Source organism: Macaca mulatta, chromosome 8 (assembly GCF_049350105.2).
Source record: "Macaca mulatta isolate MMU2019108-1 chromosome 8, T2T-MMU8v2.0, whole genome shotgun sequence".
Taxonomy (NCBI): Eukaryota; Metazoa; Chordata; class Mammalia; order Primates; family Cercopithecidae; genus Macaca; species Macaca mulatta.
Window position 1 is genome coordinate 39967967 of NC_133413.1, and position 25313 is coordinate 39993279.

The window sequence follows — 25313 nt, forward strand, 5'->3', positions numbered from 1 at the left end:
CAGCTGGTATCTGAGTGTGGAGTTGGACATGTGAGAAGAGAAAGAATACTTCAGGTTTTTTTCCTCTGTCCCTTTCTACTCGATTACAAGACTTGATATTGTCAACCTAGGGAAGAAGCTGAGGCAAAACTAATACAAGTAGAGTTTATTTGGGCTAAACTTGAGGAGTGCAACCCAGGAGCATAGATTCATGTCCTGAATATACACTCCAATTAACAGGAATTACAAGTTTACAAGTTACAAGTTTAAGGCAATAGGGTCTGATACAAAGTGGTCTGTCAGGAATTCTCATTGGTTTACAGAAATAATATCAATTAATGATTTGCTATATACTGATTTTTAATTTTTAATTTAATTTTATTTTATTTTTGAGACGAGTCACTCTGTCATCCAGGCTGGAGTGCAGTGGTGTGATCTCAGCTCAGTGCAACCTCTGCCACCCAGGTTCAATCAATTCTCCTGTCTCAGCTTCCCTAGTAGCTGGGACTACAGGTGCATACCACCATACCTGGCTAATTGTTGTATTTTTAGTAGAGACAGGGTTTCACCATGTTGGCCAGGATAGTCTCAAACTCCTGACCTCAGGTGATCTGCCTGCCTCAGCCTCGCAAAGTGCTAGGATTACAGGCATGAGCTACAACACCTGGCCACATTTTAAATATTTTTTTGTAGAGATGAAGGGGGAGGGTCTCTCTGTTGCCCAGGCTGGTCTCAAACCCCTGGCCTCAAGCCATCCTCTCACCTTGGCTTGCCAAAGTGTGGGAATCACAGGAGTAAGCCACTGCACCCAGCCTTGGCTATACACTGTTAAGCTATAGGGTCCACAACCTATATAATCTTTAGGGCAGCATTATTATTAATAGGTTAATTTATGGCTACTTGTGACGATAGCAAGCAGTTTCAAGAGATGACTACATAGCTCAAAAGGAGGTAGTGGGACGTGATTGCTGTCTCATTTTAATGTCTAGGTCTGATAATTTAAAAGGATTCCCATTCCTCACGTAAAAGCTGTTTTTTCCATATGAATGAGTTCCTGCTCTAGAAAAAGGTAGAGGGCCCGGTCATGGTGGCTCATGCCTGTAATCCCAACACTTTAAGAGGCTGAGGACCGAGGATCACTTGAGGCCAGGAGCTTGAGGCAAACCTGGGTAACATAGCAAGACCTCATCTCTACAAAAAAAAAAAAAAAATTTTTTTTTTTTTCAGATGGAGTCTTGCTGTTGCCCAGCCTAAAGTGTAGTGGCAGGATCTTAGCTCACTGCAACCTATGCCTCCTGGGTTCAAGTGATTCTCCTGTCTCCTGAGTAGCTGGGATTACAGGCGCACACCACCACGCCTGGCTAATTTTTGTATTTTTAGTAGAGACAGGGTTTCACCATGTTGGACAGGCTGGTCTCCTGACCTCAGGTGATCTGTCTGACTCAGCCTCCCAAACTGCTGGGATTACAGGCGTGAGCCACCTCACCCAGCCAAAAAATTATTTTCTTTACTTAGCCAGGTGCAGTGGCACCCACCTGTAATCCCAGCTGGGGAGGCTGAGGTGGGAGGATTGCTTGAGCCCAGGAATTGGAGGCTGTAATGAGCTATGATTGTGCCTATAATTAGCCACTGCACTCCAGCTCAGGCAAGAGTGAAACTCTTTTTTTTTTTTCTTTGGGAGACGAAATCTTGCTCTGTCACCCAGGCTGGAGTGCAGTGGCATGATCTCGGCCCACTGCAACTTCTGCCTCCCGGTTTCAGGTGATTCTTCTGCCTCAGCCTCCTGAGAAGCTGGGACTACAGGAGTCTGCCACCATGCCCGGGTAATTTTTTTTTTTTTTTTTTTTTTTTGTATTTTTAGTAGAGACGGGGTTTCACCGTGTTAGCTAGGATGGTCTCGGTCTCCTGACCTTGTGATCTGACCGCCTCAGCCTCTCAGTGTTGGGATTACAGGTGTGAGCCACCACACCTGACCCGAAACTCTCTCTTTTTTGAAACAAGGTCTTGCTATGTTGCCCAGGCTGGTCTCTGAACTTCAGGCCTCAAGCAATCCTCTGGCCTTGTAATCCCAACCACCAAGACCTGATCTATTTTTATTTTTTCTTATTTTATTTATTTTGTTTTTGAGCCCCGGCTGGAGTGCAGTGGTGCAATCTTGGCTCATGGCAACCTCCACCTCTGGGGCTCAGGTCATCTTCCTACCTCATCCTTGAAAGCAGCTGGGACCACAGGTGTGAGCCACAACACTGGGCTAATTTTTAAATTTTTTTGTAGAGACAAGGTTTCACCATGTAGCCCAGGCTGGTCTCAAACTCCTGCGCCCAAGCACTCTGATCACTTCAGCCTCCAAATGTACTGGGATTACAGGTGTGATCCACAGCCTGGACGAAATTAATTTCTTTTTCTTTTTTTTTTTTTTTTTGAGACGGAGTCTTGCTCTGTCACCCAGGCTGGAGTGCAGTGGCGCCATCTCGGCTCGCTGCAAGCTCCACCTCCCGGGTTCACGCCATTCTCCTGCCTCAGCCTCCCGAGTAGCTGGGACTACAGGCGCCCACCACCACGTCCGGCTAATTTTTTGTATTTTTAGTAGAGACAGGGTTTCACCGTGTTAGCCAGGATGGTCTCGATCTCCTGACCTCGTGATCCACCCGCCTCGGCCTCCCAAAGTGCTGGGATTACAGGCGTGAGCCACCATGCCCGGCCTTCTTTTTTTTTTTTTTTTTTTTGAGACAGCGTCTTACTCTGTCGCCCAGGCAGGAGTGCAGTGGTGGTTCTCGGCTCACTACAACCTCTGCCTCAGCCTCCTGAGTAGCTGGGATTACAGGTGCCGGCCATTATGGCCGGCTTTTTGTTGTTGTTGTTTGTATTTTTAGTAGAGACAGGGTTTCACCATCTTGGCAAGCTGGTCTTGAACTCCTGACCTCATGATCCACCCGCCTAGGCCTCCCAAAGTGCTGGGATTACAGGCGTGAGCCACCGCACCTGGCCGAAATTAATTTTTTTTTTCTTTTTTTTTTTTTTTGAGACGGAGTCTCGCTGTGTCGCCCAGGCTGGAGTGCAGTGGCTGGATCTCAGCTCACTGCAATCTCTGCCTCCCGGGTTTTTACGCCATTCTCCTGCCTCAGCCTGCCGAGTAGCCGGGACTACAGGCGCCCGCCACCTCGCCCGGCTAGTTTTTTGTATTTTTTAGTAGAGACGGGGTTTCACCGTGTTAGCCAGGATGGTCTCGAACTCCTGACCTCGTGATCCGCCCGTCTCGGCCTCCCAAAGTGCTGGGATTACAGGCTTGAGCCACCGCGCCCGGCCTAATTTTTTTTTTTCTTTTGAGACGGGGTCTTGCTCTGATACCAGGCTGCAGTGCAGTGGTGTGATCTCGGCTCACTGCAACCTCCACCTCCCAGGTTCAAGCGATTCTCCTGCCTCAGCCTCCCGAGTAAGCTGGAACTACAGGCACGCACCACCATGCCCAGCTAATTTTTTTTGTATTTTTAGTAGACACAGGGTTTCACCATGTTGTCCAGGATGGTCTCGATCTCTTGACCTCGTGATCTGCCCACCTCGGCCTCCCAAAGTGTTGGGATTACAGGCGTAAGCCACTGCACCTGGCCCAAAATTAATTTTTTAATGTAATTTTCTGAACCCAATATACTCAAAATATTATCAGTTCAACATACAATCAATATAGAAACAAATTATTCAGGCATTTTACATTATTTTTTTCATGCTAAGTCTTTGAAATATGGTGTGTATGTTAAACTTGTGACAGTTTGGACTGGCCACATTTGGAGTGCTCAATGTGCACCTGTAGCTGGCGGCTACTGTCTTAAGCCACTGTAGGCCTAAAGTTTCCCTCAAAAGTGAGACCAAATTCAACAGGTCTCCCTATCTCAGGCCTTGCCCTCCTTGGCCCATCCTGAAACTCCACTGGCTACTAGTTATCTTTCAAAAAAAACAACTCAAATCATGTCATCCCCCTGCTTAAAAGATCTCTGGGCTGGACGCGGTGACTCACGCCTGTAATCCCAGCACTTTGGGAGGCCGAGGCGGGTGGATCACGAGGTTAGGAGATCGACACCAACACCATCCTGGCTAACACGGTGAAATCCCATCTCTACTAAAAATACAAAAAATTAGCTGGGCGCAGTGGCGGGCGCCTGTAGTCCCAGCTACTCGGGAGGCTGAGGCAGGAGAATGGCGTGAACCCGGGAGGCAGAGCTTGCAGTGAGCCAAGATCGCGCCACTGCACTCCAGCCTTAAAAAAAAAAAAAAAAAAAAAAAAAATCTCTGATCTCTCCTGCCCTTCTAAGACAAAGTCCAAGCACTTTGGCATGATTTGAAAAACTCAATGACCTGACCCCAATTTCCTTTTTAAAAAATTATTATATATTTTTTAGAGATAGGGTCTCTCACTAAGGGTGGAGTGCAGTGGTGTGATCACACTCACTGGAGCCTCAAACTCCTGAGCTCAAGCATCCTCCAGCTCAGCTTCCTGAGTAGTGGGGATTACAGGTGCACCACCCAATTTCCCTTTTAAACTTTCTTCACCCTCTTCCCCACAACATGTGCCCACAATGCTAAGAACTTCTCAAACCCAACAAGCTTTTCCATCCTCGGTCCTTCTTGCATTTTTCTCTCTCCCCTTGAACATCCCTCCATCCATCCATCCAAGGAGTACCTACTAAATCTCAGGCAGTGGGGTGGGCGTTGGACCCAATTCAGGAGTTATCGGGAAACCTCTTTGACAAACTCTTACCCCTCTCCTACGCCCTTCCCTCTCCCCCTACCCCCGCGCCCCTAGCTCTAAATTTAACTCCCAGGACGCCGCTGGTTGGTTCACTCCTCCTCCCACACCCTGTCTAAAGGCCGGGAACAGAATTGTTAGCCCCACCATCCCCACCCCCATCAAGGTCAAGAAATTGAGGCGGGGGAGGGGGTGAGCATGACCACTCAATCCCCACTTTCTCATCTGAGGAACTAAGGCACGAAACAGGGAGTGCCGGAGGGTACACCGGGCCTGATGTACTAAGGCAGAAACCGGGCCTTCCTGCAGTGGGCCGGGTCAGCTCGGATCTCCGCGCGGTCCTGAGTCGCCGCCCCCAACCCAGCCAAGGATTAATTTAGGCGAGCTATCCCGCCCACCACCCCCACCCCCATCCCTGCCAACGTGGCGGGGAGGGACACAGGACAGAGGGGCAGTCGCTGCGGGGCGGCGCCGGCGCCCGTGCGGAAGAGCCCGTGAGCAGGCGTGAGTGGGTCGGGGGGCTGCGGGGGATCCCACGTGGAAGCAACGTCCTGGAGCTGGGTGGGGCTGCGGCGCGGACTACAAATCCCAGGGGCGTGGGCGGGAGAGGCGGAAGGGGCGTCCTGGGGCGGGGCGGGACGGGGCGAGGCTGAGCGGGACCCGGCTAGGCGGAGCGAGGCTGGAGGCGCGGGAGGGCAGCGAGAGGTTCGCTGGTGCAGCGCACAGGAGACCATGTCCGGGGGCAGCAGCTGCAGCCAGACCCCAAGTCGGGCCATCCCCGCCACTCGCCGGGTGGTGCTCGGCGACGGCGTGCAGCTCCCGCCCGGGGACTACAGCACGACCCCCGGCGGCACACTCTTCAGCACCACCCCGGGAGGTAGGCGCGGGCTTGGGGACGCAGCTGGCCGGCTCCTGGGCGGGCGGGAGGATCGGGAATCGCGGATTGGACCGGGTGTCCAGGCTCAAGGGCGCTGTGACTGGAAAGAACGGAGAAGGGGCATCGGGGAGATATCGAGGGTCATGGAAGTGGCCGCCCGTCTGCCCTCTTGAGTGCGTCGTCCAGACCCAGGTTGCAAACTGCCCCGTTCGTTTCCTCTTTCTGTTAGGTGTCAGACAGCTGACACCTAACAAACACGCACTCTTCCAGGACTGCCACATGCCGAGCTGTGCTGCCCCTTGTGGGTGTTGGGGGCGCTCCCGAGGCAGGATAGGGCGGAGTCAGGGTGGCCCACGATCCAGGAGAGGCCTGGCCTGGTGTTTTTATGGGATGGGTATTATCTGTTGGGATAAATGATTCCTGCAGGGCCCTTTTTCCTTTCCGAAGCACCCCTAGTTTTGCGTTGGACACGCGCGCTCTGACGGAGGTTTGGATGTGGGGGTGCTCTCCTGCTCCAGCAGAGCCTCCCGGGCACCTGTGGCACGTTCCCCATTTTCGCGAGTGGGATCTCCGCGGGGGGGCCTGGCGCCACGGGCAGGGCTGTGCAGAAAAACACGTTCTTCTGTCCGGGGAGAGGAGGAGGCACCGTGTGACCTCCCTGGGAGAGGATGAGGAAGAGGAAGCTGAGCTGGCACGGGTGCGGGGGTGGGGGGGCAGCCTCAGGCTGCCCTCAGGAGCCTGGCATTCCCTCCCAGCCCCGCAACCCCAGCGCACAGACGCTGATGAAACCTACGCGCCTGTTTGCATGATGAAACAAATCCTCGTGGCTCTCCACTCCCCTCCCATCCTCGTACTGCCCCCACCCCTTTGACTTCTCTCCCTTCAATCTCCTCCACGCTGCTTTCCAAACTACTCGAAAACGCGACAGATCCTGGCGCTTCACTCGGTGGCGGGCAGGGGCCACATGCTTATTTTCTCAGGCAGCTGTCCTACCAGCAGCATGCACGGCCGGATCCGAGGTCCTCAGCTATTTGATCCAAAACATACACTGTTAGAACGGTTAGGGATCTTGTCCAGCCCTGCCGCCTTATTCTACAGAGCCGGGCATTGAGGCCCCAGAGCTTGAACACGTGTCTATTGCCCATTGTCACACCGTTTTCCCAGATTGGACAAGAAATAGCAACCAGGCAGAGAAGGGAGGAATGCTTCATTTTCTATTAGAAATGAGCCAAGGAAAAGCTCGCAGGGGCTCTTATTGCCACTCCCGACTCATCCTCTTTCCCTTGCTGGGTCTTTTGTAGTTCATGCTGTTCTCCTTTGTCCCTGTCACAATGGTCTACCAGGACAATTCCTGACAATTTTGGACTTCTTTCAACTGAGGGTGTAAGTGTCTGCTGGATTTGTTCAGGGTGGGCCCTGAGGCTGGCCTGAAGGCACAGGTAGCCCTTTTTTGCGCCTTTTATTGCTGGATTGTTGGGTCAAATTGGAAGCCACAGATACTGTTTATAGGCACTTCTGGCACGGGTACCAAGGTTCACACCTGTAATCTCAGCATTTTGGGGAGTCGAGGCAGGAGAATTGCTTGAGGCCAGGAGTTCAAGACCAGCCTGGGCAACATAGTGAGACTCCATCTCTACAAAAAAAAAAAAAAAAAAAAAAAAAAAAAAAAAAGATGTCCTAGCTATTACAGAGGCTGCGGCCAGAGGGTCGCTTGAGCCCAGGAGTTGGAGGCTGTAGTGAGCTATGATTGACCACTGCATTCCAGCCTGGGTGACAGAGCGAGACCCTGTCTCTAAAATAAATAATAAACATAAAATATATGAACTTTGAATCCACTTTTCACTTTGGGTTGGGAAGTGGGGAGTAGGCAGGGGGCTGACAGACCACAGCAAATCCCCCTCCTTTTGAAGGTCTTTTTTTTTTTTTTTTTTTTTTTTTTTTGAGACGGAGTCTCGCTCTGTCACCCAGGCTGGAGTGCAGTGGCCGGATCTCAGCTCACTGCAAGCTCCGCCTCCCGGGTTCACGCCATTCTCCTGCCTCAGCCTCCCGAGTAGCTGGGACTACAGGCGCCTGCCACCTCGCCCGGCTAAGTTTTTGTATTTTTAGTAGAGACGGGGTTTCACTGTGTTACCCAGGATGGTCTCGATCTCCTGACCTCGTGATCCGCCCGTCTCGGCCTCCCAAAGTGCTGGGATTACAGGCTTGAGCCACCGCGCCCGGCCGAAGGTCTTTAACAGTAGGGGGAGTGGGGAAGGGGCTTCTGCATCAGGGCATAGCATGTTTCTGAGATCACTGGAAGAAGCTAGCAGTGCCAGGAGCCTAAAGCCAGCTCACTCTTTGGGTCATCCAGGTACAGCTCACAGTCCCTAAGCCAGGGAAACCCGGCTTACTTCCACTAAAGTCAAGCAAGCCTGGTCGGCCTCGATTAGCCAAGGTGTGAACTCTTCCTCCAAAGCCCACCTCAGCCCACCTCTGCTAGGGCAGAGAAGCTGAAATGGTCACATCGCAGGACCCTTTTGCTCCAGAGCAGAATACTGCGTCTCAACCTTCCAGGTGCTTGAGGATAACTGGGGGCTTCATTTAAGTGCATATTCTGATTCTGTAGGTGGGGGTGGGGACTAGATTCAGCATTTCTTTCTTTTTTCTTTCTTTCTTTTTTTTTTTTTTTTTTGAGAAGGGTCTCACTCTGTCACCTAGGCTGGAGTGCAATGGCATGATCTCAGCTCACAGCAACCTCCACCTCCCGGGGTCAAGCGATCCTCCCACCTCAGCCTCCCCAATAGCTGGGACAACAGGCACACGCCACTCATGCCCAGCTAATTTTTGTATTTTTTGGCAGAGACGGGGATTTCACCGTGTTGGCCAGGCTGGTCTCAAACTCCTGACCTCAAGTGATCTGCCTGCCTCGGCCTTCCAGAGTGCTGGGATTACAGGCATGAGTCACCATGCCCAGCCTAGATTCATCATTTCTAACTAGCTCTCAGTGATTGGTGCATATACCACACTCTGAGTACTCAGGAATTAGTGGAACGTAACTTCCCTCACCTTTCAGATCTCTGGAGTCTGGCGGAAAAAAAAAAAAAAATGATGACTCCATCCAGGTAAACCTTGAGGTTGGGCTCAGCATCTGTCTCTAAATCATGGTGTGGAGAGTCAGGCTTTTGATAGAGTGTCTGTATGGCTGTCTGCACCTGCTTACTTATAGGGACTGTCAGCTTCTCAGGAAAAACCACTGGAGTAAGTGCCCACCAGTCACTCCTGCTGGGAATGGCCATCAAGTGATCGTCCCTGGAGGGAAAGAAGCAGAGTTGGGTTGCGCTATCTCCGTTCCTGTGACTGCAGTTTGCTTTCCTTTTTTTTTTTTTTTTTTCCCTGAGACAGGGTCTCACTGTGTCACCCAGGCTGGAGTACAGTAACATGAACATAGCTCACTGCAGTCTCAAACTCCTGGGCTCAAGTGATCCTCCTGCCTCAGCCTTGCAAGTAGCTGGGACTATAGGCACGTGCCCCCATACCCTGCTAAGTTTTTGATTTTTTTGTAGAGGCAGGGTCTCTCTGTATTGCCCAGGCTGGCCTCAGACTCCTGGGTTCAAGCAATCCTCCCACCTCAGCCTCCCAAACTGCTGGGATTATAGGCATGAGTCACCTCACCCGGCCTCCAGTTTGCTTTCCATGGTCATTAACCATTTGTACACTGAGGCTCTGCTGAGGTTAGCTGTCCGGAGTACTTAAGAGAATTTTGCTGAAGGGAGTGTCATGTATGAATATTTGAGTCTTTGGAGTCTTAGAAATATCCAGCAACACCATAAACAACCCATTAGCCAGCAGAACCTTTGAGTGGATCAGAAAGAAACTTTCCCTTATCGATCTCCACATTCCCAGCTCCGTGTTGCATGTTTGACTCTGAAGCCTACATACAGGCTTGGGTGGCAGTTATGCCAAAGACTCGTACCTGGATAAGGTGAATCCGAGGTGAGCAGGTAGAGCTGCAGGTGTTAATGGCACCCTGTTTGGTTAAGCAAACAAGGTCTGTGCCTGGGAAGCTTACCTTGGAGCAGCTCCCAAGTCTTTGGACATGAAAGAGGCGGTGCTGGGAAGAGGGGGGACGTAGGCTGGGCATCGAAGCCAGAGCACAGCCCATGTCCTGAGGCCTTAGTCACATAGAGGGAAGAAGTTATTATTAAGGATGGGTTAAAAGAGCTTGGACATTAATGCAGTGAGGGAGAAACAATGGACCCTCTTCTCACATTTACCTGAGCTTCCTTTTAAAGTGTTTGAAGGAGCCAGGTGCAGTGGCTCGCACCTGTAATCCCAGCTACTAGGAAGGCTGAAGCAGGAAAATTACTCAAGGCCAGGAGTTCAAGACCAGCCTGAGCAACATAATGAGACTGTAGGTATAAATTAAATAAATAAAATTTTTAAAGTGTTGGAAGCATTCCACACTGTGTCCCTTATTAAAGATTTGGTGGGGGGGGGTTCCTGATGTAGAGCACCCCGGACTCCTTCCAATCCCCAGACTCCTTTTTATTGTTGTTGTTGTTATTATTATTATTATTTTGAAATAGAGGTTCGCTCTTATTACCCAGGCTGGAGCGTAGGTTGCAGTGGTGTGATCTTGGCTCACTGCAACCTGCGCCTCCTGGGTTCAAGCGATTCTCCTGCCTCAGCCTCCCAAGTAGCTGGGATTACAGGCATTTGCCACCACACATGGCTAATTTTTGTATTTTTTTTTTTTTTTGAGGCGGAGTCTCGCTCTGTCGCCCAGGCTGGAGTGCAGTGGCGCGATCTCGGCTCACTGCAAGCTCCGCCTCCCAGGTTCCCGCCATTCTCCTGCCTCAGCCTCCCGAGTAGCTGGGACTACAGGCGCCGCCACCACGCCCGGCTAATTTTTTTGTATTTTTAGTAGAGACGGGGTTTCATTGTGTTAGCCAGGATGGTCTCGATCTCCTGACCTCGTGATCCGCCCGTCTCGGCCTCCCAAAGTGCTGGGATTACAGGCTTGAGCCACCGCGCCCGGCCAATTTTTGTATTTTTATTAGAGACAGGGTTTCATCTTGTTAGTCAGGCTGGTCTCAAACTCCTGACCTCAGGTGATCCACCCGCCTCGGCCTCCCAAAGTGCTAGAATTATAGGCATGAGCCACCACACTCAGCCTTATTATTATTATTATTTTTAATTTTAATTTTATTTTTGAGGCAGTCTCATTCTGTCATCCAGGCTAGAGTGCAGTGGCGTGATCTCAGCTCACTGCAACCTGTGCCTGCCAGGTTCAGGCTGATTCTCCTGCCTCAGTCTCCCTGGTAGCTGGGATGACAGGCACATGCCACCATGCCCAGCTAATTATTTATTTATTTATTTATTATTTGTTTGTTCCTTGAGATGGAGTCTTGCTCTGTCGCCCAGGCTGGAGTGCAATGATGCGATCTTGGCTCACTGCAACTTCCGCTTCCTGGGTTCAAGCAATTCTCCTGCCTCAGCCTCCCAACTATCTGGGTTTACAGGTGTGCTACCACACCTGGCTAATTTTTTGCATTTTTAGTAGAACCGGGGTTTCACCACGTTGGCCAGGCTGGTCTCGAACTCCTGACCTCGTGATCCACCCGCCTCGGCCTCCCAAAGTGCTGAGATTATTTTATTTTATTTTTGAGGCAGAGTCTCATTCTGGCACCAGGCTGGAGTGCAGTGGCACTATCTCGGCTCACTGCAGCTTCCACCTCCTGGGTTCAAGCAATTCTCCTGCCTCGGCCTCCCGAGTAGCTGGGACCACACACCAAGCTATTTATTTTTGTAGAGACAGGGTCATGCTTTGTTTCTGAGTCTGACCCTCTAGTTTTTTTATTATTTGAAAGGAGAGGCCAGGTGTGATGGCTCACACCTGTAATCCCAACACTTTGGGACGCCGAGCAGATCTCCTGAGGTCAGAAGTTCAAGACCAGCTTGGCCAACATGGTGAAACCCCATCTCTACTAAAAAAAACAACAAAAAAAATTAGCCGGCCCTGGCGTGGGCGCCTGTAATCCCAGCTATTCAGGAGGCTAAGGCATGAGACTCACTCGAATGATTCTGGGTGACAAGAGTGAAACTCTGTCTCAAAAAAAAAAAACAAGAGAGAGAGAGTTTGATTTTTTTTTTTCTTCCTAAAAAAGCAAAAAAGTCCTTCATTGCCAAATCTGAGGAAAAAGGGTCAGTAGAGCAGTACTGTATTTATCCATTGACATAAAGTAGCGAGGAGTTTTCTCATATAGACCTTTATTTTGATGTTCTGGAAGATGCATTAGGAAGGCACAGCAATATTGTTTCTTTCTTTTTTTTTTTTTTTAATTTGAGACAGGGTCTCACTTTGTCACCCAGGCTGGAGTGCAGTTGCAGCCTCACCCTCCTGCACTCAAGCGATCCTCCCATCTCAGCCTGCCAAGTAGCTGGGACTACAGGCGTGCACCACCATGCCCGGCTAATTTTTGTATTTTTTGGTAGAGCTAGGATTTCGCCATGTTGCCCAGGCTGATCTCAAACTCCTGAACTCAAGTAATCCACCTGCCTTGGCCTCCCAAAGTTCTGGGATAGAGGCATGCTCCACTGTGCCTGGCCTGGGAAGGCACAGCAATATTGAAAAAAAAAGGAATATTGCTTTCCAAGGTGAGTTTTTGAAGAAAACATGTTCAGTTTGCACATACATTCTTGCCTGTGCCAACAAACCCATGAAAAACCTGTTTCTTTCTTGTCTGACTTAGACCCATGCCTGGGGTCTCTCTCCACTATGATTCATAGTGAATGAATCACACTTATTTGTTTACGTGTTTGTTCCCTAGGTTAGCCAGGAAATTTTTTCAGAGCAGTCTTACTCATCTTTGTATTCACATGACCTAATGCCAGGTCTAATGTCCGGAAGGTGAAGAGTTGAAAAGAATGCTGGAATGAAAGTGTTCCCCTCAGGATAACCTAATTCTCTTATTTTATTTATTTATTTATTTTTAGACGGAGTCTTGCTCTGTCGCCCAGGCTGGAGTGTAGTGGCGTGATCTCAGCTCACTGCAATCAACTCCCTGGTTCAAGTGATTCTCCTGCCTCACTTCCTGAGTAGCTGGAATTACAAGCACACGCCACCACGCCCAGCTAATTTTTGTATTTTTAGTGGAGACGGGATTTCACCATGTTGGCCAGGCTGGTCTCGATCTCCTGACCTTGTGATCCGCCCGCCTCGACCTCCCAGAGTGCTGGGATTCCAGGCGTGAGCCTCCGCGCCTGGTCAGGATAACCTAGTTTTCTTACCATCAGGCCTCGGTCTCCGCTGGCTTAATGATGATGTTTAAATTTCCTTTTCTGTCCTTTCAGTTGCAGGGTCTAAGTGTTTATCTCAGAATGTCCCAGGGGCAGAAACTTTCTCTGTTTTGATGTTGTTGTTGTCTGTTTTTTGTTTGTTTGTTTGTTTTATGAGATAAAGTCTTACACTGTTGCAGGTTGGAGTACAGTGGCATGATCATGGCTCACTGCAGCCTCGACCCCCTGAGCTCAGGTGATCCTTTTGCCTCAGCCTCCCCAGTAGCTGGGACTACAGGCACACGCCACCAAGCCTGGCTAATCTTTAAATATGTAGTAGAGACAGAGTTTTGTCATGTTGCCCAGGCTAGTCTGGAACTCCTGGGCTCAAGAGATCCACCGCCTCAGCCTCCCAAAATACTGGGATTACATGCATGAACCACTGGACCGGCCAGAGAATAACTTTCTCTGAACCCTCCTACTTACCCTCATACAGATGATCCCCGATTATGATGGTGCGACTACAATTTTTGACCTTACGATGGTGTGAAAGTGATATGTGTTCAGTAGGAATTGTACTTTTTAAAATTGTTTTTAAGACAGAGTCTTGTTCTATTACCCATGTTGGAGTACACAGGCATGATTTCGGCTCACTGCAATCTCCGTCTCTCAGGCTCAAGCAATCCTCCCACCCCAGCCTCCCAAGTAGCTGGGACTACAGGTGTGTGCCACCATGCCCAGCCTAGAAATTGTACATTGAGTTGCGAATTTTGATCTGTTTCTGGGCCAGCAATATGAGGTACATACTCTCAAGACGCTCAGCCGGATCAGTGAGCTGCAGCTCCCATTTAGCCCCACAAACATGAGGACAAATGGCCAGTCACAAGCTTGTCTAACCCAAGGCCCTCGAGCAACATGCACCCTGGACAGCTTTGAATGAGGCCCAGTACAAGTCCGTAAACTTCCTTAAAACATTATGAAATTTCTTTTTTTTTTTTTTTTTTAAAGCTCAGCTGGAGTGCAATGGCGCAATCTCGGCTCACTGCACCTCCGCCTCCTGGGTTCAAGTGATTCTTCTGCCTCAGCCTCCCAAGTAGCTGGGATTACAGGCATGCGCAACCACGCCCAGCTAATTTTGTATTTTTAGTAGAGACGGTGTTTCTCCATGTTGGTTAGGCTGGTCTCGAACTCCCGGCCTCAGGTGATCTGCCCGCCTCGTCCTCCCAAAGTACTGGGATTACAGGCGTGAGCCACCGCGCCCAGCCAGTGTTAGTGTATTTTATGTGTTGTCCAAGACAATTCTTCTTCCAATGTGGCCCAGGGAAGCCAGAACATTGGACAGCCCGCTATAGAGTCTATAGTGTGCTGTGTTGCCAGATATTTTGTCCAACTGTAGGCTAATATAAGTGTTCTGAGCACATTTAAGGTAGGGAAGGCTAAGCTATAATGTTCAGTTGGTTACGTGTACTAAATGCTTTTTTTTTTTTTTTGAGACAGAGTGTCACTCTGTCACCCAGGCTGGAGTGCAGTGGTGCAATCTCTGCTCACTGCAACCTCTGTCTCCCAGGTTTATGCCATTCTCCTGCCTCAGCCTCCCGAGTAGCTGGGACTACAGGTGCCCACCACCTCGCCCAGCTAGTTTTTTGTATTTTTTAGTAGAGATGGGGTTTCATCATGTTGGTCAGGCTGGTCTCGAACTCCTGACCTCAAGTGATCTGCCCGCCTCGGCCTCCCAAAGTGCTGGAATTATAGGCGTGAGCTACCGCTCCTGGCCCTAAATGCATTTTTGACTTATGATATTTTCTATGTATGGTGGATTTATTGGGACATACTTCATTTTAAGTCGAGGAACATTTGTATTAAACAGTATTGATGATATTACTTTTCCCAGTATTACTGAACAGGGAGTGGATGTGACCTCTTCTTTTAAAAAAAAAAAAAAAAACTTTTTACAGATAGGGCCTCACCTCTGTGGCCCAGACTGGAGTGCCTATGGGCTGAAGTGCAGTGGCGCGATCACTGCTCACTAACTTCGAGCTCCTCGACTCAAGCAGTCTTCCTGCCTCAGCTTCCCGAGTAGCTGGGACCACAGGCACACGCTACCACACCTGGCTAATTTTTATTTTTTGTAGAGATGAGGTCTGTCTATGTTGCCCAGGCTGGTCTTGAACTCGTGGCCTCAAGCACTCATCCTGCCTCAACCTCCCAAAGCATTGGGATTACAGATGTGAGCCACTGCACCTGGTGACTTTTTCTTATACTGAACAAGTCAGTATTGGAGTCAGGGTCTCAGACACTGGGACTGATGCTCTTTATTTACCTGTTTGCATCCAGCATTGCTGACAAGGCAAGAGTAGGTAACTGCTGCCCACTGGCATTTGGGCATGGGCAGCAAAGGGCGCCTTGTAATCTAATGGTTATGCCCATGAAAGCTCATTAAGAGAGCTCAGATACTAGGCCCAGAGGATCAGGGCTTCTTAACTGCCTAGGGAGACTTGGTGGAAATGGTTGTATCGGTTAGCTACTGAGTCTTGCTCTGTCGCCCAGGCTGGAGTGCAGTGTATAACAAGCCATCCCCAAACAGTAACTAAGTAGCAGCGATTTGTTATTGCTCTCTATCCTTTGGGTTGGTTGGATTATTTGCAGATCTTGCTGAGCTTATTCGTATTGCTGCATACAGTTGATGGCTAGATTGTCCTGGGGTGGAAGCTCCAAGATGGTCTTACCCATACATCTGGGGCATTGCTGGGGACAGCTGGAAGCCTGGGAGTTCTCTCTATCCTCTTGGTCTCCCAACATTCTGATCACTCAGTAGTCTAGCTTGAGTTTTATTTACATGATAGTTTCCAAGGCCACTTAAGGCCTAGGCTCAGAAGTCCCATAACATCACTTACCACGTATTCTATTGGTCAAAGCAAGTCACAGGGCCAGTCCAGATTCAGGAAAAGGAGAAAAAAATGCCTTTTGTTGTTGTTGTTGTTGTTGTTGTTTTAAGATGGAGTCTCCCTCTGTTGCCTAATTAGCTGGGATTACAAGCATGCACCACCATGCCCAGCTAATTTTTGTATTTTCAGTAGAGACAGGGTTTTACCATGTTGCCCAGGCTGGTCTTGAACTCCTGAGCTCAAGTGATCCACCTGCCTTGGCGTCCCAAAGTGCTGGGATTACAGGCATGAGCCATTGCGCCTGGCCTTTTTTGTTTGCTTGTTTGTTTGACAGAATCTGGCTCTGTTGCCCAGGCCAGAGTGCAGTGGCACGATCTCAGCTCACTGCAACCTCCACCTCCCGGGTTCAAGTGATTCTCTTGCCTCAGCCTCCCAAGTAGTGGGGATTACAGGCGCCTGCCACCACTCCTGGCTAATTTTTGTATTTTTAGTAGAGATGGGGTTTCGCCATGTTGGCCAGGCTGGTCTCGAACTTCTAACCTCAGGCAATCTGCCTACCTTGGCTTCCCAAAGCACTGGGATTACAGGCGTGAGCCACGACGCCTGGCAGGAAATACATGCCTTTTAATGAGAGAAGCTACATGTGCAACAGGAATGGGAGGTGTGGCAGGAGCCACATTTTCGAATAATCCTCCATGAGGGCCAGACCTCAAAGCATGGGTCTTAGAGGGAAGGTGCTGCCCATACTGATGTGTGGCCAGCAGAGCCAGGACCAGGTACAGAAGCCGAGTGGAATCACAACCCTGTGAATCAGGGTTAAAGAACAAAGGAAACCTTCCTGAAGGTACTGACTCATAGATCCCATACCCTGTTCTCACAGCCTTATGAGCACCTCCACAAAGCAAACCACACAAGATCGGGTGCAGTAACTCATGCCTGTAATCCCAGCACTGTGGGAAGCCAAGGTGGGTGGATTGCTTGAGGCCAGGAGTTCGAAACCAGCTTGGGCAAATAGTGAGACCATGTCTTTACAAAAAAATTTAAAAACTAGCCAGGTGTAGTGGCGTGCACCTGGAGTCCTAGTTACTCGGGAAGCTGAGGTAGGAGGATCTCTGGAGCCCAGGAATTTGAGGTTACGGTGAGCTGTGATCATGCCACTGCACTCCAGCCTATGTAACAGAGTAAGACCCTGTTCCAAAAAAAAAAAAAAAAAAAAAAAAAAAAGCAAACCACATAGGTGGCCATGATGCTAGACCACTAAGCAATATATTACTCTTTGTGTTGTGCCTTCATTGCAGGCCACCACCCAAGCCATCTCCTCTTCCCGCTCCAAGCGTCCTGCAGGCCAGGCTTTGGCAACACTCTTCAGGGGAGCCCACACCTGCCCTGCCGGACCCAGCACTCCCTGCAATAGGATGGACTCATTTGTCTGTGCCCAGCAGTACAAAACCAGGCAGGAATGAGAATAGCAGAGGGTGCAGTCGGGCTCAGTACTCCCTTTGGTTTGGAAGTGGACAATGTGGAGGTGTCTTGCCTTAAGGAGTGTGTGTGTGAGTGTGTGGTGTAAACAGATTTCTCTCTTCTGCCCTTCTGAACACAAGGGTAGAGCGGGCCTGCATTAGTTTACTATGGCTGCCATAACAAAATAGCACAGATTGGGTGCTTTAAACAAAATGAATTCTCTCCCAGTTCTGGAGGCTGGAAGTCCAAGATCAAAGTGCCAGCAGGGCTGGGTTCTGAGGCCCTTCTCCTTGGCTTGCAGATGGCCACCTTCTCCCTGTGTCTGCACATGGGCCTTCCTCTGTCTGCATCCAAATCTCTTCTCATAAGGACCCCAGTCAGATTGGATTAGGGCTCCACCCTAACAGCCTCATTTTAATTTAATCATCCCTTTAAAGACTTTATCTCCGAATACAGTTACATTCCGAGGTACTGGGGTTGGGCTTCAACATAAGAGTTTTGGGGGCAGGCCGAGCATGGTGGCTCATGCCTGTAATCCCAGCACTTTGGGAGGTCAAAGCAGGTGGATCACTTGAGGTCAGGAGTTCAAGACCAGCCTGGCCAAGATGGCAAAACTCTGTCTCTACTGAAAATACAAAAAATTACCCAGGCATGGTGGCGGGTACCTGTAATCTCAGCTACCAGGAGGAGGCTGAGGCAGGAGAATCTCTGGAACTGGGGAAGCAGAGGCTGCAGTGAGCTAAAATCATGCCACTAAACTCCAGTCTGGGTGACAGAGTGAGACCCCATCTCACACACACACACAAAAGTTTTTGGGAGAGATGCTATTCAACTATTCAGCTCTTAACAGGGCCGGTCCCCTTTCTAACTGGGACAGCAGGAACTGCTGTTTCTAATGGGAGGCATTTCAGAAGGGCATTCCCTATTGGTAATGAATTTCAGAGGCAGCTTTACCCATAGGGTACATTTGAAGTGTTTGGGAGGAGTTAAGGAAGGGGAGGAGCTTGGCCAGCAATCAGAATAATTTTTTTTTTTTTTTTTTTTTTTTTTTTTGAGACGGAGTCTCGCTCTGTCGCCCAGGCTGGAGTGCAGTGGCGCGATCTCGGCTCACTGCAAGCTCCGCCTCCCGGGTTCACGCCATTCTCCTGCCTCAGCCTCCCGAGTAGCTGGGACTACAGGCGCCCACAACCGCGCCCGGCTAATTTTTTGTATTTTTAGTAGAGACGGGGTTTCACCGTGGTCTCGATCTCCTGACCTTGTGATCCACCCGCCTCGGCCTCCCAAAGTGCTGGGATTACAGGCGTGAGCCACCGCGCCCGGCCGCAATCAGAATAATTAGCTCAGCTATTTTGTTCTGAAAGTCTTTGTCAAAGTCAATTTTCTTTTCTTTTTTTCTCTTTTTGTTTTTTGAGACGGAGGCTCGCTCTGTTGCCCAGGCTGAAGTATAGTGGTACGATATCAGCTCACTGCAACCTCCGCCTCCAAGGTTCAAGCGATTCTCCTGCCTCAGCCTCCTGAGTAGCTGGGACCACAGGTGCACACCACCACACCCGGCTAATTTTTGTATTTCTAGTAGAGATGGGGTTTCACTATGTTGGCCAGGCTGGTCTCGAACTCCTGACCTCAGGTGATCCACCTGCCTTGGCCTCCCGAAGTGCTGGGATTACAGGTGTGAACCACCGCACCCAGCCTGAAGCCAATTTTCAAAGAAACTGACTTATTCCCTCCCATGCCAGAGCCTCAGAGGGAGAGGCTGCCGATCGTCCCCATCTGGTATCCAGCAGCTTCATAAGACCCCTGGCCCCTGAGAAATGTTGGGATCTTGGTTCTCTTTGTGGAGGTGGGTGGTTGGGGGGCAGAGGTAAAGAAAAGTCTTGGACTGAGTGTGCTCTGCATCTCTCACCAAGACTTCCCCCCTGGCAGTTCTGTCCTGTTTGTTAAATAGACCATCCAGCCAGAAAAGCCACCCAGATACATGCGATTCCTCCCTGGACTGTGTGACGAGGAGGGAGGGAAGACCGAGATTCTGGCGTGTCGGCATATTTACCTCCAGGTTGACAGGGAGCTGCTGCTCAGACCTGGAGTTCAGATTGTCCGGGGTGTTTTGCTCACTGGCTGTTGGCTTGGATCTGAGCACAAGCATTTGAACCTCCCCCATCCCGGCCCTGTTGTGAAATGCTCTCCCTCTCCCTGGAATGGGAACAGCAGTTCTAGGAATTCCATCCTCGTACTCTCACTAAGCCTCACGTCCCCCCATCCAGGGGAAGAATGCTTCTGCCAAAGGAACCCCAGGGGAAAGTGAGGGCCATGCGCGGCTCAGTTTACAGAAGTCCTGTCCAGCCAGAGTATGGGCACTGGAGGGCTATGGGAAGCGCTCAAGGCAGGGAACATCCTGTTCTGACTAGCACCCAGAAGTCTAAGACCTCTTAATTTTTCCAGCTGAGAGTGTTAGCTAAGGGGTAGTAGTCTGGTCTGCCTTACTAATTTTATTTTATTTTGTTGAGACAGGGTCTCACTCTGTCACCCAGGCTGGAGTACAGTAGCATGATCCTAGCTCACTGCAGCCTCAAACTCCTGGGCTAAAGCGATCCTCCTGCCTCAGCCTCTGGAGTAGCTGGGACCATAGGCGCACGCCATCATGCCAGGCTACTTTTTAAATTTTTTTGTAGAGACGGGGGTCTCACTGTGTTGCCCAGTCTGATCTCAAGCTCCTGGCCTCAAGCAATCCTCATGCCTTGGCCTCCCAAAGCACTGTAATTGCAGGCATGATCCAGCCTTGCTAATTTAAGCAGTAGGAGGCATTTGGGATTGGAGTCAAGGTGGATTAGGTTGGCCTCTGGACGGCTGTGTAGGGACAGCGTTTCTGGGCCGCAGTTTCCTCTTCTGCAAGGTGAGGCTCCTGCGTGAGGAGTTGTAAGGGGGAATAACAGGCTGTGAGCACAGACCAGAGGGAATGACGGATGGCAACCACGATTGCTGTATGCACCTCGCCTGAAAATCTAAACCTTCATTCATGCAGCACTCCAGTGCTCCTTGGCCTCCAAATATGCTTCCTGTTCCCGGCTCGTGACGTCTTTCTTTGGTTGTGTGTGTTCTCCCAAGTGATTTTCTCTTTAACAACAATTATGTGAATGTCACTTTATTCTCATGCAAAGAATCTTGATGTTCTTTATTTTATTTAATCTTCACGATACTCTTCTGAGGTGTGGATTTTGTTATTCCCTCCCTCTTATAACTGAGAAATGAAAGTACAAGTTGGAGTTCAGGGACTGGTATGTGGCAAGCCCAGGTCTGAGGCCAGAACATCTGCCTCCAAGCACTATGCTATTTGTACATTAAGTACCTGCCAACAAGGAGATCCTAAAAATAAATGGCACATGCCTGGTGCTTTCAAAATAGTTTGAATGAGCCTAGTACAATGCCCTTGTTTTATAGATGAGGAAACTAGAACCTAAGGGAATGTCTCTATGGCTTTATTTATTGTAATCCCAGAACTTTGGGAGGCCGACGTGGGGGGGTTGCTTGAGCCCACAAGTTCAAGACCAGCCAAGGCAATATGACAAAACCTTATCTACAAAAGAAAAAAAAAAAGGCCAGGTGCGGTGGCTCACGCCTGTAATCCTAGCACTTTGGGAGGCTGAGACAGGCGAATCACGAGGTCAAGAGATCAAGACCATCCTGGCTAACACAGTGAAACCCCGTCTCTACTAAAAATACAAAAAAACTAGCCGGGCGAGGTGGCGGGCGCCTGTAGTCCCAACTACTCGGGAGGCTGAAGCAGGATAATGGCGTGAACCCGGGAGGCGGAGCTTGCAGTGAGCTGAGATCATGCCACTGCACTCCAGCCTGGGCGACAGAGCGAGACTCTGTCTCAAAAGAAAAAAAAAAAAAATTAGCTGGGCGGGGTGGTACATGCCTATAGTCCCAGCTACTTGAGAAGCTGAGGCAAGAGGATCACTTGAGCCCAGGAGGCAGAAGTTGCAGTAAGTCAAGGTTACAATATTATTCTCCAGCCTGGGCAACAGAGCGAGACTTTATCTCAAAAAATAATAATAATGATAATTAACAAAAAATATTTATTTACTTATTTTTAGAGACAGATCTTGTTCTGTCTCCCAGGCTACCATACCGTGGTAACATTGTAGTTCCCTGCAACCTTGAATTCTGGGTTCAAGCCATCCTCCTGCCTCAGCCTCCTGAGTAACTGGGACTGCAGACATGCACCACTACACCTGGCTAATTTTTTTATGTGTTTGTTTGAGACGGAGTCTTGCTGTCACCCAAGCTGGAGTGCAATGGGGCAATTTTGGCTCACTGCAACCTCTGCCTGGATTCAAGCAATTCTCCTGCCTCAGCCTCCCAAGTAACTGGGATTACAGGCGTCCGCCACCACGCCCAGCTAATTTTTGTATTTTTAATAGAGACAGGGTTTCATCATGATGGTCAGGCTGGTCTCAAACTCCTGACCTCAAGTGATCCACCTGCCTTGGCCTCCCAATATGCTGGGATTACAGGCATGAGCCACCGCACCCGGCCTACCCCTGGCTAATTTTTAACTTCTTTTGTAGAGATGAGATCGTGATTTGTTATCCATGCTGGTCTTGAACCCCTCCGTTGCTTTATACATTGAAAGCAAACTGCTGTTACCACAAAGCATGCCTTGAAAACAAAATATCATTCCTATATTTGGTGCACATCTGGAGTTTAAAATCCCGAAGGATACTGGCTAGCAAATATGCTGAAGTTCATGATGGTTCTTGGTTTCCGTGGGCCTAAAAAGGAGGGAGGATGCCCTCACCCTGTCCCTTCCAAGTCTCTCTCCTGAGTTGCTGACCTGTCCTTTGATTTGTCCCTGCTTTGACCGATAATTGGTTGCTGGTATAGATGGCACTGAATAAATGGTGAAATATGTCACCGGGACCCTGCAGGTCATGATAATAACTAGAATTGTGTGGGGCTTCTATTGTGTCAGCCACTGTTCAAATCCACATGGTAACCCTGTGAAGTTGGCACTATCATCATCATCATCATCATTGTCATCGCCAATCTGGAGAAGCAGAAACTGAGGCACAAAGAGTTTAAGTCATAACTTGCCCAGAGTCGCGAGAGCTAGCAAGTGGAATGACAGAGCTGGGTTTCCAAAGGATTTCAGGTAGAATGAGCCTCAGTTATTGTCCCCAGATAGTTCAAGACCGAACCTTGAACTCTACCCCCCAGCAAGCGATGGGCTGGATCCCAGCTACACAAATGGTTTGAGGTGTAGGGGTGCTCCTCTCTTCTTTCCCTGCCCTGCTGGGAGGCAGGGTTCTGAGTTTCCCTGCTCTGCATCTCTGGGTTGGCAATCAAGGTCAGCCTCAGCTCACCTCCCTCACCCCTTGGGCACTGCAGAACTGGGGTGAGATGGATGTTTCTCTGGACCAGGGGTTTAGGGTCAGGCTGCTTGGAAGCAAGAAGATGGAGGACTTGGGATCTGTGTCCCTCAGTGGTCTCCACTTAAGGCCTGTCTGTGGACTTCATACACTTGGCTGTAATCACGTGTTTACAGGTCTTTCTCGACTAAATTAGATAAGGTTTAGATCTAAGTGCTTTCACTGTATCTGACTTTTTTAAATCCCTAGCACCTCGCATGGTGCTAGTACAAAGTAGAGGTTCAGTGAGTAAATAAATGAGACCAGCACACATACTTTCAGGAAAAAGGATTGAGCAAAGACTGGCAAATATGTGGGTGAGGATTAACACTTTTGTCCCTGGATTGCAGGAGTCTCTATACTTGAATACAGTTCATGGGAGGTAAGGTGTAATGTAGGGTTTTTTTTTTTTTTCTTTTTTTGAGACAGAGTCTCACTCTCTTGCCCAGGCTAGAGTGCAGTGGCACGATCTCAGCTCACTGCAACATCTGCCTCCCGGGTTCAAGCAGTTTTCCTGCTTCAGCCTCCCGAGTAGCTGGGATTACAGGTGCATGCCACCACGCCCAGCTAATTTTTGTATTTTTAGTAAAGACAGGGTTTTGCCATGTTGGCCAGGCTGGTCTTGAACTCCTGACCTCGGGTGATCCACCCACCTTGGCCTCCCAAAGCACTGGGATTACAGGCATGAGCCCCTGCGCCCAGCTTGAATCTCTTCTTTGGTAAATGAGGTTTTTTTTTTACCTCTGTATTTTCTCTCTTCCTCTCCCCTCATTGTCCCAATAAAATTACATTTCAAAGTTTTAAAAAATCCAGCCAGGTGCAGTGGCACACACCTGTAATCACAGCTTCTCAGGAGGCTAAGGCGGGAAGATCACTTGAGTCCAGAAGTTTGAGTCTAGCCTGGGCAACATAGCAAGATTGTGTCTTTAAGGAAAACAAAAAACAGAAACAGGCTGGGTGCAGTGGATTGCTTGAGCCCAGGAGTTCCAGCCCACCCTAGGCAACATGGTAAAACCCTGTCTCTACAAAAAAATATATACAAAAATTAGCTGGGTGTGGTGACACATGCCTGTAGTCTCAGCTACTCAGGAAGCTGAGGTGGGAGGATCACCTGAGCCCGGAGATCCAAGGTTAAAGTGAGCCGTGATGGCACCACTGCACTTCACCTGAGTGATAGAGCAAGACCCTGTCTCAAAAAAAAAAAGAAAAAAAAATTTAAATTAAAATTAAAAGTAAATATTTGTTGTTTTTATTATTATGATTCTTGAGCCAAGTAATCTATAATAATAGCATTTCCATTTATAATTTTTTTTTAAAAAAAGCAGAGTTAATAAATGCTTTGTTTTAAAAATGTGCTTAGTTTTTATTTAGGTTTTCCCAAACCTTCCAGAAGGTCTTGCACACAGTCATAGTAAGGTCTTGCACACAGTCGGACTTCTAGATTTATCTGCCCAGTTTTTCCCTCTCTCCTGAATTAAGACAAGATTTGGAGTGATGGTTTGGCTGCTCCAGCCCTGCCACACAACTGTCAATGTGGGGTTCCCTGAAGCCCTAGTCTTTCTATAATTTTGGCAGAACACGTCTTACTGTATTATTTCTGAAATGTCTCTATGGCCAGGCGCGGTGGCTTACACCTGTAATCCCAGCACTTTGGGAGGCCGAGACGGGAGGATCATTTGCAACCAGGGGTTTGAGACCAGCCTGGCCAACATAGCAAGACCCTGTCTCTAAAAATAAAATTTAATTTAATTTAAAGAAAAAGAGAGAAGTATCTCTGTTATACTTTTACTTGATTTGTGTTTGGCTGGGGATAAGATGCAGGTTGAAATGAATTTTCCTTCAGATTGTGAAGGCATCGAGGCACCTGTTTGCATGCTTCCAATCTTGCCATTTAAGACATTTTATGCCCTTCTCATTCCCTGTCCTTCTATATACCTGAAAATCCTATAAAGGATTTTCTCTTGATCTCTAGTATTGTGAATTTCACAATGATGTTAACTGAGGGTTTTGAATTCATTGCGCTACTTACTGAAAGAGGAGCTTCAATTTCAGGAAAATTTCCATCTTCTGTTTTTTTTTTTTTTTTTTTTTTTTGAGACAGAGTTTCGCTCTGTCCCTAAGGCCAGAGTGCAGTAGCGTGATCTCAACTCACTGCAACCTCCTCCTTGTGGGTTTAAGCAGTCTTCCTGCCTCAGCCTCCCGAGTGGCTGGGATTATAGGCACATGCCACCATGCCAGGCTAATTTTTGCATTTTTGGTAGAGATGGGTTTTCACCATGTTATCCAGGCTGCTCTTAAACTCTTGATCTCAACTGATCTACCCACCTCAGCCTCCCAAAGTGCTGGGATTACAGGCATGAGCTATGAACACCCGGCCTTTCTTCATATTTTTAAAGTAAATTCCCTTTTATTAGTTTCTCTTTTCTCTTTCTAGACTTACTGCCATCCAATATTGGACCCCTAATTTATTATCTTTTTGCCTGTTGTTCATCTCTCTTTGTCCTTTTGTTTTTCTTTTTTTTGAGACGGAATCTTGCACTGTCCCCAGGCCAGAGTGCAGTGGCACAATCTTGGCTCACTGCAGCCTCCGCCTCCTGGGTTCAAGCAGTTCTCGTGCCTCAGCCTCCTGAATAACTGGACTACAGGCGTGCATCACCACACCCAGCTAATGTTTTGTATTTTTAGTAGAGACGGGGTTTCACCAT

At 49.0% G+C, this 25313-nt stretch overlaps 1 protein-coding gene across 1 annotated transcript in view; it reads left to right on the forward strand.

Annotated features, from left to right (window-relative positions):
- The first annotated feature begins 5322 nt into the window (after positions 1-5322).
- EIF4EBP1 (eukaryotic translation initiation factor 4E binding protein 1) overlaps positions 5323-25313 on the forward strand; it is a 30531-nt gene continuing 10540 nt past the window's right edge. The window contains exon 1 of the mRNA XM_015145167.3: positions 5323-5597. Within this exon, the coding sequence (XP_015000653.1) occupies positions 5453-5597 (145 nt within the window). The 5' untranslated portion in view covers positions 5323-5452. The remainder of the gene's footprint in view (positions 5598-25313) is intronic.